General features: G+C 34.2%; 1 protein-coding gene across 1 annotated transcript; it reads left to right on the top strand.

The window, feature by feature from the left end:
- Positions 1 to 87: 87 nt before the first annotated feature.
- Positions 88 to 12022, top strand: LOC110037967 (calcium-transporting ATPase 4, endoplasmic reticulum-type-like). The gene is given in 9 exon segments (XM_020742716.1): positions 88 to 1956; positions 2198 to 2267; positions 2355 to 2476; positions 7339 to 7617; positions 7956 to 8007; positions 8010 to 8323; positions 9176 to 9285; positions 10303 to 10531; positions 10950 to 12022. Coding segments are annotated over 9 exon segments (3174 nt in total). The 5' UTR covers positions 88 to 537; the 3' UTR covers positions 11529 to 12022.
- Positions 12023 to 15855: the final 3833 nt, after the last annotated feature.

Below are 15855 nucleotides of genomic sequence, written 5' to 3' on the forward strand. Positions count from 1 at the left end.
TATATATATATATATATATATATAAACAAAACTATATATATAAACAAAACTCAAAAAAATTTATTTGACTTTTTTTGTGGAGCAAAACGTTCAATTTATTGAAAGACACGGATCATTCGGCGTTGGTTCCTTGGTCTGCCGTCTAACCTAGCTATGTCTTCTTCCTCTCTCCCTCAAAAAGATTTTCCACAATTTTTTTGTAAGGCTCGACCATGAAGCTGCGGCTCATCTAGGTCTGGAACCACTGGCAATCAAACCTACTGTCTTTTTTCGTCATCCATTGTCAATCTTCACAAGCAACCCTAATCCCTTCCCTCTTCCTCCCTGTCCTCGTACCCGCAAGCTCAGATCCCGACGAGTTTTTGTTCCTTACTTTTACCGTGCATTTGCACCATTTTAGCTTGGGGTTCCGCTATCATATTTTTGGTTCTATTCTTCCATCGAACGATCGACGCCAGAATTGTACGAGCCTGTTTTTTAGCCGTATTGCTTGTGTTGCCCGCGTGATTCTCGTTTCACACGAGCGATCTTGGTGTGATGGGGAAAGGCGGGCAGGATCGTGGGCGTGGAGCCGGTGCAAAACCTAATTCGTCGTCGCCTTCATCCTCTTTTCCAGCTTGGGCCAGGACGGTTGCCGAGTGTGAGGCCGAATTCGGAGTTTCTGCTGACGTTGGACTAACCTCGGTAGAGGTTTCTCGGCGGCTGGAGGTATACGGCTTGAACGATCTCGAGAATCACTCCGGGCCATCAATCTGGCAATTGGTGCTGGAGCAGTTCAACGACACACTCGTACGGATCCTTCTTGTTGCCGCGGTTGTCTCCTTCGTTCTGGCATGGTATGATGGCGACGAGGGCGGCGAGATGGGGATCACGGCATTTGTGGAGCCGCTGGTGATCTTCTTGATTCTGATAGTAAACGCAGTAGTAGGGGTCTGGCAGGAGAATAACGCTGAGAAGGCGCTGGAGGCGCTGAAGGAAATACAGTCGGAGCATGCTGCTGTGAAAAGGGATGGGGAGCTCATACCTAGCTTGCCAGCTAAAGAGCTTGTTCCGGGTGATATAGTTGAGCTTAGGGTTGGGGATAAGGTCCCTGCAGATATGAGGGTGCTGCACTTGATAAGCTCAACTCTTAGAGTAGAGCAGGGGTCTCTTACTGGAGAGAGCGCAGCTGTGAATAAGACCAATCACAAGATTGATTCGGAAGATACTGATATACAAAGCAAAGTGTGCATGGTTTTTGCAGGAACCACTGTGGTTAATGGGAGCTGTGTGTGCTTGGTCACGCAGACTGGTATGAACACGGAAATTGGTAAGATCCACTCCCAAATTCACGAGGCTTCTCAATGTGAGGAAGATACACCTTTGAAGAAAAAACTGAATGAGTTTGGCGAGGTTCTTACAGCTTTAATTGGTGTGATCTGTGCGCTTGTGTGGCTCATCAATGTAAAGTATTTCTTAACCTGGGAATATGTCAATGGATGGCCGAGAAATTTCAAGTTCTCCTTCGAGAAGTGTACCTATTACTTTGAGATTGCGGTTGCATTAGCTGTGGCTGCAATTCCTGAGGGTCTTCCGGCCGTGATTACAACTTGTTTGGCATTGGGTACCAGGAAAATGGCCGCAAAGAATGCGCTTGTAAGGAAGCTTCCTAGTGTTGAGACTTTGGGATGTACGACTGTAATTTGTTCTGATAAAACTGGCACACTGACAACGAACCAGATGTCGGCGGCAAAACTCGTGGCAATCGGGCGGTCGACTGATAGTTTGAGAAGCTTTAAGGTAGATGGAACTACTTATGATCCTAATGATGGGAGGATTCATGATTGGCCTGCTGGTCAGTTGGATCAAAATCTGCAGATGATTGCAAAGATTTCCGCAGTTTGTAACGATGCTAGCATCAGTCGTTCTGGACAACATTTTGTTTCTACTGGAGGGCCTACTGAGGCAGCTTTAAAGGTACTTAGCCATCATGTCTTCTGTGATTTTTGTGCACTTTTTATTTAATGAATTTGAAGGAATGTTTCTTCTGATTTAAGAAGTCCCTTTATGGTAGCAAAGCGGATACTTTTTGCTGATAATTTTATCATCTTGGCTCTTAAATAACATAGATTATTATTTGATGAGCTATTTCTATCGTTGCATTCTAAAATAGTTTAAAGTAGTTGCAGTGTAGTAACTGCTGAATTTACTTATGCAGGTTTTAGTTGAAAAAATGGGACTTCCTGCTCGGTTTGATGCTTCATCTATAGGTTCTACTAATACATTGAGTATGTCATTTATTTTATTTTACCTATTTTTATTGCATATATCATTATATATGAATTCATAATACTTTTTGTTGTTTATAATTGAAGGATGCTGCCAGTGGTGGAATGATTTATCTCCTAGGGTTGCAACGCTTGAGTTTGATCGTACTAGAAAGTCCATGGGAGTCATTGTGAGATCAAAAACCAAAAGCAATGCCTTACTTGTGAAGGTGAGATTTTTTCTCGCCTCCTTAATGAGATTTTATTACACGATTTTGCATTCAATTTACACCTTTTATTTACATTAATGTTTTGGATTGCAAAGGTGCAGTATGAAATTTTTGTAGGTGGGAATTTGTAATTGCGCACATAAGAGATGAGATTAATCTTCCCTAGATGATAATTGTTGCACGTGGCTTTACAAACTTTGTGTGACTACGAAATGTAACTTTGGGTAATAGGTCATATGTACCTTTCTGTTTATGCCTCAGTTCTTTTTATTAATAATCAAGCACGCAGTATCAATATTATAACTAGCTGATCTTATTAAATGTGATTATATGGCATAGCTACCTTTCATGCCTGTCAAACCATACCATTATTACAAATTTGAGCTATTTACATGCGTAGCAACAATTCATATCTAACACATATCTCACACCTAAACTTTCGTATTTATGTAGATAGCGCTTTCGTGCTTTAAACATGTGCATGAAAGGTGTATTTCACTTATAAAAAAGTGTTAATTATGCTATTTTTGATGTGAGATTAAAGATTTGAGTGCTGTGTGTGTAAATATGAAAGTTTAGATGTGAGATATGTGTATACATAAGAAGTGTGTGCTATGTAGGTAAATATCTCTACAAATTTTACTGCTAACAACCAGTCCTACCTTGCACATGTTTCTGCTTTATAATCTGGTAAAGCTTGGATGAGTTGTTGATTCGATCAACTGACTATTGTCAAAGTGAGTTGATTCAAGCATTGTCAAAGAGAGGCCCATTGTACTGTTTTAAGTTTAACCTGATTGAATTCATCTAACCTCGTTAATTGATTATGATAGGCAAAAAGTTTGAAGGTATGCACGACGTCGTAGGATCTAAAATTGCCAATGCAATTAAATGATGTAATGAATAAAAATCACACTGAGGATTGGAAGTTGTAGATTCAAAAATCACTATTTAAAATGAGAACTCATCCTCTTTTAATTTTAAACAAAAAATATGAGAAATATACATAAAACAATAATTTAAGGATAACTTATTCAAAGAAATTTATCAAGAATTTAAATCATCCAAACCCTATATGATTGACACTACAAAAGAAAGTCTAGTTGTAAGGGATTTGACTATCAAAATTATACAACAACAATATCAACCCTTTATCCCACCTAGTGGGGACGTCTACTTGAATCCATCTTCTCCATTGCATTCTATTGAATGTTATATTTTCATTTAATTATAATAAATTAAGATCTTTTTTTTTATACAATATACCCGTCTTTTTAGTTCTACCTCTGCCTTTCTTAACATAAGTTCAATCTAAATCATCTACATTCCTAACCGGATCATCAGATGGTCAACGTTTAATGTGAGCAAACCATCTAAGACGACTCTTTCTAATTTTGTCCACCACAAAAGCTATATCAACCCTATCACAGATATAATCATTTTGCAGTTCGTCTTTAAGTGTAAAGCTAGTAATCAACCTAGGCATTCTCATCTCGACAACACTTAATTTTATGCTTCTCTTTTAAAGCCAACATTCTGTGCCATAGAGCACTGCAGGTCTCACCACCATCTTATAAAATTTTTCTTTCAGTCTATGCAGTACTTTTCTATCACACAATAGGCCAGAAGCATTCCTCCACTTCAACCAAACTTGAATTCTACTAATAACATCCCCGAGATATTTAAAGCGTTCACACATTTTAATTGTTTGATCACTCATAGTTACAACTCTGCCACTAGAACTATTACTACAAAAATTACATTCCATGTATTCAGTTTTAGTTCTACTCAAGCGAAAGCCTTTAGACTCCAATATAGACCTCCATAATTCAAGTTTTTCCTGAGCTATTTCTCTACTTTTATCCACATGAAGGATATCATCAGCGAAAAACAACAATATTATATTCGGTGACTGCCCTTTTATTTTATAGATTAAAATAGAATGAAGAGATCAGGAAAAAAAAGTTTTAGGCCTCAAGCCAGTACAAGGAGATGACTGCCCTTTGATTATTATAATTGTACTTGCACTGCACTTAAAAAATGTAGCATCCAACAAGCACATAAGAATGCATCAAATAAGAAGAACATGCAAGATAGATGGGAAAAAAGTTGTCCAAATACATGCCTTGTTGTTTGTTTTTTATGGTCATTTAATTTTTTTTCATCAATAGTCATACAAAAATTATCCAATTACTGAAAAAAAAATATCGGAAGGACCAATGAACTAGCACAATCAATGGATAAGGATGATGTGTAGATAAAGAGAAATAATATGCTTTCAAGTCATTGATAAGAAATCAACAACAAGAATAATAGTAATGGAAATGCCAGACTTGCCTTACCATCACAATTACAATGCAGAGTTTGCTTTGGTACAACAACAATTCTGTAGATTTTATGTTGCTGTAGTAGCTGATTTCTGTAGCAAGCAGTCGTAAGTTTTGGAGTAGAAGTTCCATTTGAATCTACTTAGCTTTAAAAAATTAAGCTCTAGCAAATTGTTTAATTGATGTTTGCCAAGTAGTTTTGGGCATAAATGTTGCATTCATTGTAAAGATGTTCTTGAATCATCACATAAATGTCTGTCACACCAGTCCACATTATATTGGAATCAATTATTAATAGCGTAGATAATTTTATCATATAGTATAGCTTAGAGTAAGAGTGGTTGAATGTTATAGCAAAATGTTAATCGTAAATTTAAATAAAGGAGATGGAATAAAAGGAGAATTCATTGTTACAAGGCTCATAAAATATTGCTAAATCATATATATGGAAGTTTGTACTCGTACTAGAATATTTTGAATTCATAATTTAGAGATATTTGCCTGAATGCACGGAATGATTTTAAATGGTCGTCTTTCTTACATTTAATATCTTAAAGTTAGATTCAAATGCACAATTACTTTATCAATTAGTTTTCTTGTCGCATCTATCCTATTTGTATTAGTAGTCGACTTTTCTTTTCCATAGTGACAATCACTATTCAATCATTTATGACATTTTATTGAAAAATAATACGAGTGCTTGTTATGATATGGGGACAGTTGTAGCTAATGAATATATATATATTTATTAGTAGATAGTACTAAAGATATATAATGAGTTCATCGAAGATATGATGATAAAGAAAAAAATTAGGAACAGACAAACCACATTAATACAAGATGTCTATAAAAAAAAATTAACCCAATTGGCTTACCAATTATTTTTAATAGATTATGTACTTCTAAAATTGATTAGATAAATGGAATTTTAAATTTCAAGTTTTTTAGTAGTTCATCATTAGCAAGTTTTCTAAAATTTTCTAATGTGTCATTCTAAATGTCTCGATATGTTTTTTTTAATGGATTGATTTATAAGAAACTCATGAACTAAATACAAATCAATAAAATTTTGATCGTTTGTTATCATATTTGCTTGATTGGTACATCAACTGAGATACAATATGATTGGTTCAGTTTTAACATTCAAGCATAGGTTCAATTTCTATTTGAAGCAATTGTTTGGATATGATCTCATGCTTAATTTTACTTTGAAACACTTATTTAAATCATATCTCTCATCTAATACATCCTCAAAAGATTATAAACTTTTTCTCTTATATGATCGGATTTATACATACATGATTTTTGTGTATGTGTATATATGTTAGACTTTAGTGGAGAGTGAATTGATTTTCTTATAAATAATTGTAATATTCTTCTGTATCGAAAGATACAAAGTCTTCGGTAATGTTCTTGGGAAATTATAGAGTAATTCTTCTTAAATTTTTCTACTAAGACCTTTAATGAAAAAATGATGCTAGCATAATAGTAGTCTAGTTGCTACTAATATTTAGCTACAATATATGTAAATCTTGCATTATTTTCACTTTTCATAGTCACCTAATTTACAGTTTTAAATAATGCTGTTGATCTGTATAATCATCAAATGATTTATATTATTCACTAAGCTTATGCTTTATATCAGCAATGTTGACTTGGCATCAACGTTCTGCTAAGGCAATTGCTTTCCGTTGAATGTAGAATATCATTTAGAATCTTATAATGTAATTCAACTATTTAGGATTCAGACTAACTGTAATTTTTAAAAGATATTTGAAAGTATCAATCCAGTTTGAGAATTTATTAAAATCATTTCCTGTCATCAAATATAGGAATATAATTCAGAAAGTCATATTAGTCTTGGTATCATTGTATTTACCTTGAACCGTAACTTACTCAATTTTATATAAATTGCATCATTTATTATTATTTTGATTTACCGCACTTGTAATGCCATTTTTTTATTGACATGATAATGTAACCTTAAGCCATGATACTAATTTAATGCAAGATGTGCTTTGGTTTAGGGCTTTAATGCAATTAAATAATGCAATGAATGAATTGAAATTTCACAAATTTGAATACTAAAAATGAACATGAGAACTAATTATCTTTTGTTATAAGCCCACAAATTGGAGAATCTCACGCCAAACAATAATTTAATGATCTCCGAGATCAGAGAAATTCATTGAGGAATTGAAACCCTTGTATTTATCATATACTCCATCTACGTTCTTCCATAGCAATGATTTAATTTTTTACCTGATAATATGATTTTAAATGGGCTATTTTTATTTGGAGGTTACTGTTTTTTCTTCTAATTTTGAGCATTCCAATAATTGTTCTTTGATGTGTACTATCCTCCGAAATTTGATCACTAGCTAAGTGATATTTTTGGAAATTTAAATCAGGTGTTAACATGCTTGATTGATCGATTTTTCATCATATTTTTGTTTTGTTTTGTAATAAGCGAATCATTCATCTATCATGCTATATCCTCCTATAAATTTTAATAAACAGAGACCATATTGACAGGGGGCTGTGGAGAATTTACTGGAGAGAAGTGTATCTGTGCAACTGCAGGATGGTTCTGTTGTAGAACTGGATGAGCGCACTAAAGGTCTAATTTTGAAATACCTTCATGAAGCGACATCTAGTGCACTGCGATGTCTCGGTTTTGCATATAAGGAAGAGCTTGAGGAATTCAGCACTTACGATGGTGAAGATCATCCTGCTCATAAGCTTCTGCTTGATCCATCTAACTATTCATCAATTGAGAGTGATTTGATTTTTGTTGGATTTGTTGGACTTAGGGTGAGTTTAGATGCTTTTTAAATTCCAAGTGCCAAAATAATCCCCTTACTTATTTGTGATCATTTTAGTCCCAGTGTTGATAAAAGTAGAAAATTAATCCCAGATTCTTTATTTTGGGGCTGAAATAGTCCCAATTTGGGGCTGAAATAGTCCTCCGTGGGAACTATTTCAACCCATATTAAAACAATTCTAGAGCTAAAATAACCCCCTGCAGAGTCAGTGGACTATTTTGTCACTTCTCTTTTAACTTCCAGTTAATGGCATGCTAGTTCATCCACTTATATTCTTCTTCAATTCAATTTCTAACATTTTTGTTTCTCAATTTTAAAATGCTGTAGGATCCTCCCCGTGCAGAAGTGCACAAAGCAATTGAGGATTGCAGAGCAGCAGGATGGTAATAACTGGAGATAACAAGGAGACAGCAGAAGCAATTTGCCGAGAAATTGGTGTATTTGGTCCATATGAAAACATCAACTTAAAAAGCTTTACGGGAAAAAATTTTATGTCTTTACCTAATAAAAATGAAATATTAAGACAGAAAGGTGGACTTCTCGTTTCTAGAGCAGAACCAAAAGACAAGCAGGAAATTGTTAGATTGCTCAAAGAAGATGGAGAGGTGGTTGCAATGACTGGTGATGGTGTCAATGATGCTCCGGCTTTGAAAATGGCTGACATTGGTATTGCTATGGGTATTGCAGGAACAGAGGTATTTGTTCTTCCTTTAAATCTGTGTTTTGGGTCACAACATCAAACAAGTATTTGGCGTATTTGGCTCTTATGGTATCTAAAGTCTCTCAAAATTTTTCTCTATAACTTTTGAGTTAGTTTGCAGGTGTTAAATTTGAAGTTTATAGCCACTTATCAACTAGTTTATTTGATTCTGACTAGCTTTATGTCTTTATATTTCACACTTCTATACCCTTCCCTATTATTAATATGTTTACCACTATTCTTAATGGTTCAAGTTTGGACTTGGTTTTTCCAAAAAAATATGTGAGGTTTGCAGGAATTGAACACCACATAGATTGGCACACATTATTTTATTTATAGATTAGTTTTTGGAATTTTTGTCCTGATCACCCAATTATATGAGACACTAAGAGGGGATTTGGGCTAAGGCCATGCTTATTGAAACTGATTTATAAAGTCATACTAAAATTTTGTTGGCTTTACCATTTTGAACACAGAATTGAAAAGAATCCACTTTGTTGTGATCGTAATATTGTGTATCAATTATTCCTTGACTCCTTGTTTTCATGAGCATTGTTAGATATTGTTGAACTATATCGACTATATCCATGTGCTGAAATATACAAATCAGGCACACATGTATACATGTCATGGCATGTATGACTGTCAACCATATGCTAGTATTTCTACTTTTGGCCATCTTTTGGTGGATTAAAATATGTTGGTATCTAATCATAGCCTCTTAAAGGTGTTCTTTTGTTTGTTGTAGTTTTAGTTTGGTCCGAAAAAGATGTGCAGTATGGAGTTAAGTTCATGCTTAAGACAGTATTTTTGCTACTTAAGTGTATTTATTATTCGATATCTCCAGGTTGCTAAGGAAGCCTCTGACATGGTTCTGGCCGATGACAATTTCAGCACAATAGTTGCTGCAGTTGGCGAGGGAAGATCTATATACAACAATATGAAGGCCTTTATAAGGTTTCTCCTTCCTGGATAGCCTTCATTTGAAATTTTTACTACAAGTCTACATCTCTTTTGTGTATTGTTGTAAACCATTTTGATAGTATGGCATTGCATGGACTTCTACAGTTTTAAATTTTATCCTGGCAGATGATCTTTGCTGTAATTTTATTCTCTATAATTTTCTTAGCATCAAGTTTTTAATAAATAATTATGTCGTGATTCTTGCTAGAGCTTTGATTGCTATTGCTTAGTATTGCAAAGGAATAAATATTAGTGAAGATTCTTAAAATTTGTAAATCTAATATTTGTCCTAAATATTTAGAAAATTTTGAAAGCTTTCCAAGAAGCGTTCTAACTAGTAACACGTAGTTCTTTTCTTAACCTTCATAGTGCATCATCTTAATTGCTTTAAAAATTTTACGCATATTAGAATTTTGTCACAGGTTTGTGCTGTGTACATTTATGATTGCTGAAATTGATTTGCAAAAAGCTGAGTCCAATTGCATACCTAAATTTGGGCCAGGGGGTTATTTACCTTAGACTCCTTTGGTTGTTTGTGGATGAAAAATATGCTTTATAAAGCAAGGATTTTTTCTCTCGTTTTGAGATTGAACTCACTTTTGTGAGGATTTGAGGAGGTTTATCTAGTTTGAAATTGCTTTTAATGCCTAGCTACATTCGATCAAATGTTGAAAGAACAAACTTTATGGTTCTTCAATATGATTCTTACATCAAGGAGACAAATAAACCTCTTAACCTTTTCAGATTCATTTGGCATATCAATTTCTACATCTATAGCAATCGTCTTTAAGCTTCTATTCTAGTAACTTGATGGCCTGTTATTTTAAGAGTTGACCCACCCCCTTTGCATTATTTGGAAAAAAAACCTTTTTAAAGTTATGTTGGACTATTTCATCCCTTATTGGGACTAAATTTTCACTAAAGACTCAAACTAAAATGCCCCCTTGCTTATAGTCAAGGGATTATTTTGACACTTTTCTCATTTAATTTGCTTTTATGTTCCTATGTAAGGTACATGATCTCCTCCAACATTGGTGAAGTTGCATCCATATTTCTGACAGCAGCGTTAGGTATTCCTGAGGGGTTGATACCCGTTCAGCTGTTATGGGTCAATTTAGTCACAGATGGTCCTCCTGCAACTGCTTTGGGATTTAATCCCCCAGATAAAGATATCATGAAGAAACCACCTAGGAAAAGTGATGACTCTTTAATCAGTGCCTGGATCTTGTTTCGTTATCTGGTAAATATATTCCTAGTTATTGTAGCCAAAATTTATTTTCTTTTTCAGCATCATCTACATGGGAAATTTATTTACATACCACAATTCTTATGTATTTACATATCTAAAGCTTAAAATTTGATTTTTACATTTATAACACCTAGATGTGTTGTTTTTCACTTTTACAAATATTGTGATGGTGGTAGTTTTGATGTGATGTTATGATTTTGAGTTTTATACATGTAAATATAAAGGATGAGGTATTAGATATGTAAATACATGAGAATTATTTGGTATTGTTTGTAAATGCTTACTTTTGATGATTAAGCTATCATGCAGCATCAGTTCACCCTTTTAATGAATCCAGGCTTAGCCTATTATGTCAAGTTTCTTTCTTCAAGATGATTGTTTAAAATTCTTCACAACTTGACTTTTTTAGGTCATTGGGTTTTATGTTGGGATTGCTACTGTTGGAGTTTTCATCATATGGTACACTCATGGATCCTTCTTAGGCATCGATTTGAGTGGTGATGGGCACACTCTTGTCACCTACTCCCAACTGTCGGACTGGGGCCACTGCCCCTCATGGCAGGGCTTCAAAGTGACCCCATTCACTGCTGGAAATCGTAAATTCTCCTTCGATTCAAATCCGTGCGATTATTTCCAGATGGGCAAAATCAAGGCAATGACTCTCTCGCTTTCTGTGTTGGTCGCCATTGAGATGTTCAATTCGCTCAACGCTCTGTCGGAAGACGCGAGCCTTATCCGTATGCCTCCGTGGGTCAATCCATGGCTTCTCGTTGCCATGTCGGTGTCCTTCGCCCTTCACTTTATGATCTTGTATGTGCCATTTCTAGCTCAAGTTTTTGGGATTGTTCCCCTCAGCTTCAACGAGTGGCTTCTCGTTCTAGCGGTAGCCTTCCCAGTTATCCTTATTGACGAGGTGCTCAAATTTGTGGGGCGGTGCACGAGTTCTTTGGGTGCTGAGAGAGCCATAAAGAAACATAAGGGCGATTAGCTGAATAAAGGAGGCGATTTCCTCCTTTCATTATCGACCAACCTGCTGCCTTTGTTCTGTTCTTTTCTGAATCAGGAGCAGGTATGAGACTTATTCTATTTGATATCAAGAAGAATCTGAAAATTGAACTAGCATTCCTTAATGAATTCCAGTTTTATTGATAAATTATAGACTCGATGACTTTGGACGCTTTAGTTTTAATAATTGTTGTAGGAGATGATTTTGGTTCTAATTGATAGTTTAGCTTTGCTGCTTGTATGAAACTGGAGGACTCTACTGATATGTCTCTGCTGTTGAAAGCTGTATGCGGCATCATCTCTAAACTATTTATATCCAGCTTAGGTTTATTATTAGGAATATGTGTTTTTTTTTCCTTCTTTGACAATTGTTTCTTTTATTCGGAATTCTAAAATTGATTTAGGGACGCATTTCATGGAATTTGCGAATTCTCTGTAACATCACAGTTAATGCTGCTACACGATTATTTAATTCTGCTTTGTTTTATAACCTATTTTTTCTTTATCATTTAATTCGCACCCCTTATTCTGCAAACTTTGAAGTGTTATTTGAATATATTTTTATTTGTTGCATCAGGTTTTGAATTAAGTTTTATTTCTGCTCTTACATTTGTTTAAATGCATTATTGTGTTTTGAATTCTTTGGTCCAGCAGTCAAAATTCTTCAGTTAGTCTAAAATATATCTAGGTTGGGTTGAAGTGTGATATGCTTAGGAGGGGTTGAATTTGTTCTTTTTTACAAAATATTTGGGTGTGCAAAAATTAATTTAATGCAGTATTTAAGAGTTTTGCAAGTAAATAAAATTTGTCATACTTGTGCCCCAACAGAACATTTATTCCAAACTATTTGTTACGAGCATTTATTTTAAAAATCACACAATTCATATTTATGTACATTTCTAACACCAAAATTTTATTAGTAAGTTTCAAGTCATTTAATTGTTATAAACCTATGCAAGGAAGTTTATATTTTATTTTAAAAAATTAATAATAATAATATTTTTAATATTATGTTAAAATTGAAATGTTAGATATATAAATGCAAAAGAATTATGTAATATATATTTTATATAAATATGCATACATAAATTTGTAAAAGTTGTATAAATTCTTATTGTAATAATCTTAAAATCCACCTTTTCTAACAAAATCTTTATTTTTAGTAAATTTGTTCCTAGATCCACTAAGCTGATCAATTTTTAATGAGTAAGATTTGTGAAAGAGTTGGTAGAAAATAAAATTAATGCTTTTCGTAATTTCTTTGAGGATGTAATAGTTAATCAACTTTTAAGGTGCAAGGTGGGTGGAGGAGGTGGTAAAAACTCTTATTTTAAATTAATAAACATTTACAAAGTCTTTTTTTTATGGTGTTTATCCGTCTCATCAATTTCTCTACAAATTTTGTTTTTTAATTAATATGAATTGTTGAGCCATGTCTCTCCTACCTCCTTGATTCTATGAGACTGAGGGCTTAAGTAACTTTTCTACCTCTACACATCATACATCTTCTATTCTTGGCAGTTCTCACGCCATGAACTGAAAGAGTCTTATTTTCTCTCAAACGTAAGAATCCACACCTTTTAATCTTCATATGTTCCATCCCAAGAAAACTACGTCACCTTCTCTGAAGAAGAGGTTGATGAAGGCTCAAAGCAATGAAACCTAGCTTTGGTAGGATACACCCTCAGTAAAAGACCATTTTATGGTTACATGATTCAATCTATTAATAAACTATGGAATTTTCCAGGTAATGTTGATCGCTCTTGCAGATGATTTTTTTTTCTCTTTAAAATCAACCATGCTGAGGGTTTAAAATGGTTTTGAATGGTGAAAAGAGTCATAATAACTTTCGTAAGAGAAAAATTTTAAAATTTCTAGAAAATTGTAATCCCTTTTACCATTAACCCCCTTATTGTGAAAAGAGTCATAATAACTTTCGTAAGAGTTAATAGACAAAATTCAATTAATTCAAAACTTCAAGATTCCATAACTATCTTAGTTATCGGGGAAGAAGTACATCAAATTGTTATTTATGAATGGAGGCATTCACCATGTAAAGCTTGCCAAACATTTGCACAGGAATCTGCATCCTGCCCTATATCTGCAACTCATAGACCACTACTTAATGTTGTTCTTCGTGCCGGAAGTCGAGGTAAAGCTGGACCTCTCATTCCCACACCTAAGAAGATCAATAAGCCCAACCTTACATTTACATTGCCTGACATTGCTTCCACAGCTCCAAATCTAAATATCCATATAGTTTTGCTAGTAAATAACATTGAATCCATAAATGAATCTCGTACAAGAATCTTGGAAGACCCTTCCAGCTCAATAGTTAATTAAAATAGCTATCCTCCCAAGCTCCAAATCCTACTTTATTTCTTCTATCTACCTCTAACTAATGACATTGGCTAATCACCCTAAACCTTAACCCTTTGATCCCTCATCACAAAATTTGACCAATGCCAATCCCAAGAAGGGCAAAACCAAGGAATGTTTTTCTCAGTTCTTTTTAGACCTTGAAGTCGCCAGCTTGTTTATTTATGCATCATTGTATAATTTCCATATTCGAATAAATCTCTCTCCCAAATCATATAAATGATTCAAAGAGGAAAGGAATCAAATAGCGAAAGAACATACGATAACAAATAAACAAAATGATTAAAAAGAAAAGAGATGCAAGGCTTATATATGGTTAATCATCGTGGACGGGTCGAGAGTATACATCCAAACAAGATAAGATCAAAATACCTCAAAATACGACATCCACGAAAAGAATCCTAGTATAAGCCACCTATAACTAGTGAATCAAAAAGAATTTTTTTGTTCTGGGGTCAAGAGTCTATGGGAGAGACGTATCCCTACTGGTTAATTATATATTGAGGAATACCCATGAATACTCTTGATAAATGGTTTCTCTTTTATTATCATGATTCTGGGGAAATAGGTTCGCAAAGGGTGGTTCTTTCGTATGGGAAAGTCCCGATTCTTCAAAGCTCGCGCTAAGCCATCGGGCATGGAGTGAATCTCACACATCCCAAATGGGTAGCAACTACTCGACATACTGAACTTAAGAAATAACCATAATAATTTTGATGGGGATATCCCTATGCATCAAAGCACGTCAAGGTCGTAAGAGCATAGGACAAATCGTCGTATTCTAAATGGGCGACAACTTATCAGCATTGAGCCGTCAAAAAGACATCAACGAAGTCAAATGAACAAATAGGGCTCAACAGAGTCAAATTTGGGGAGGAGTGGTCCTAAAAGGTAGAGGTAGCAAGGTCGGGGTACTATGGACCCGTCATCCCAAGCCACTAGAACCCTAAGTCTACCTTGTCGTGAAGGTAGCGAGCCAACATGACTAGAATCTTTTACTCCTAAAATTTTGATTATCTAAATATTTATTATTATGATTTCTAAAATAGAAAGAATTATAATTTAGGGTCCTTAATGAGTCTAGATTATATTTTTTTCGTGAGATCCCATCTACATAGAAATAAAAAATAAAAAGCAATCAAGCATGCAAGCACTAAAAACAAAAAAAGAGAAACCACTCCAAATATATAAATAAAAGAGTCCAAAATGTCACTAGATTAATAACATATCCCATGATACATGCCCAATCCTAAGTCTAAACAAAAATGTAAAATTTGGACTTAAGGTATAGGACATGAGCTGCTATTCCTGGTCCTCATCATGTGGTTCGATTCATCACCCTCCTCAAAACCCTTGTTGATGCGGGCCGATCTACTGTGTTAATTTTACAATTATTTTTCAATATTACAAAATACACATGACAGATATAATAATAAATATGCAATGTAATCACAACAAAAGTAACATTAATAGTGTATCTTTAAAACTCTTTTAAACTGCTAAATCCCATTTTAAAAATAGCACAAGTATACATATAACTCAAGTAATAAAGGGCTCTAATGGAGTCCTAGATATCGATCCCACAAAGAAGTTGGAAATGCCTGTAAATAGTTCTTAAGATTATAATTATAATTAAACTAAAAAAAGTAAAGTGCAAAGTTTGAATATTAACTACTAAAGTGAATGCTATTTAAAATGCACTTGAAAGACAAAGTTAACTAACCCAGAAACTAAACTTTCAAAAGTAAAATTACGAAAACTAAATGAAATTCTTGTTGACGGAAAGTTCAAATTTAAGAAAACATCATTCCCCTTACAATGAGCATATGGATTGTAAAGAATATAAAATCATTTGAAAATATATATAAAAACTATTTTTTGTCAAATAGAAGCAATCCTATTCGTTACCCTCTTCCGAGTGCTATAAAGAA

Source organism: Phalaenopsis equestris, unplaced genomic scaffold (assembly GCF_001263595.1).
Source record: "Phalaenopsis equestris unplaced genomic scaffold, ASM126359v1 Scaffold228098, whole genome shotgun sequence".
In the NCBI taxonomy this organism is placed as follows: Eukaryota; Viridiplantae; Streptophyta; class Magnoliopsida; order Asparagales; family Orchidaceae; genus Phalaenopsis; species Phalaenopsis equestris.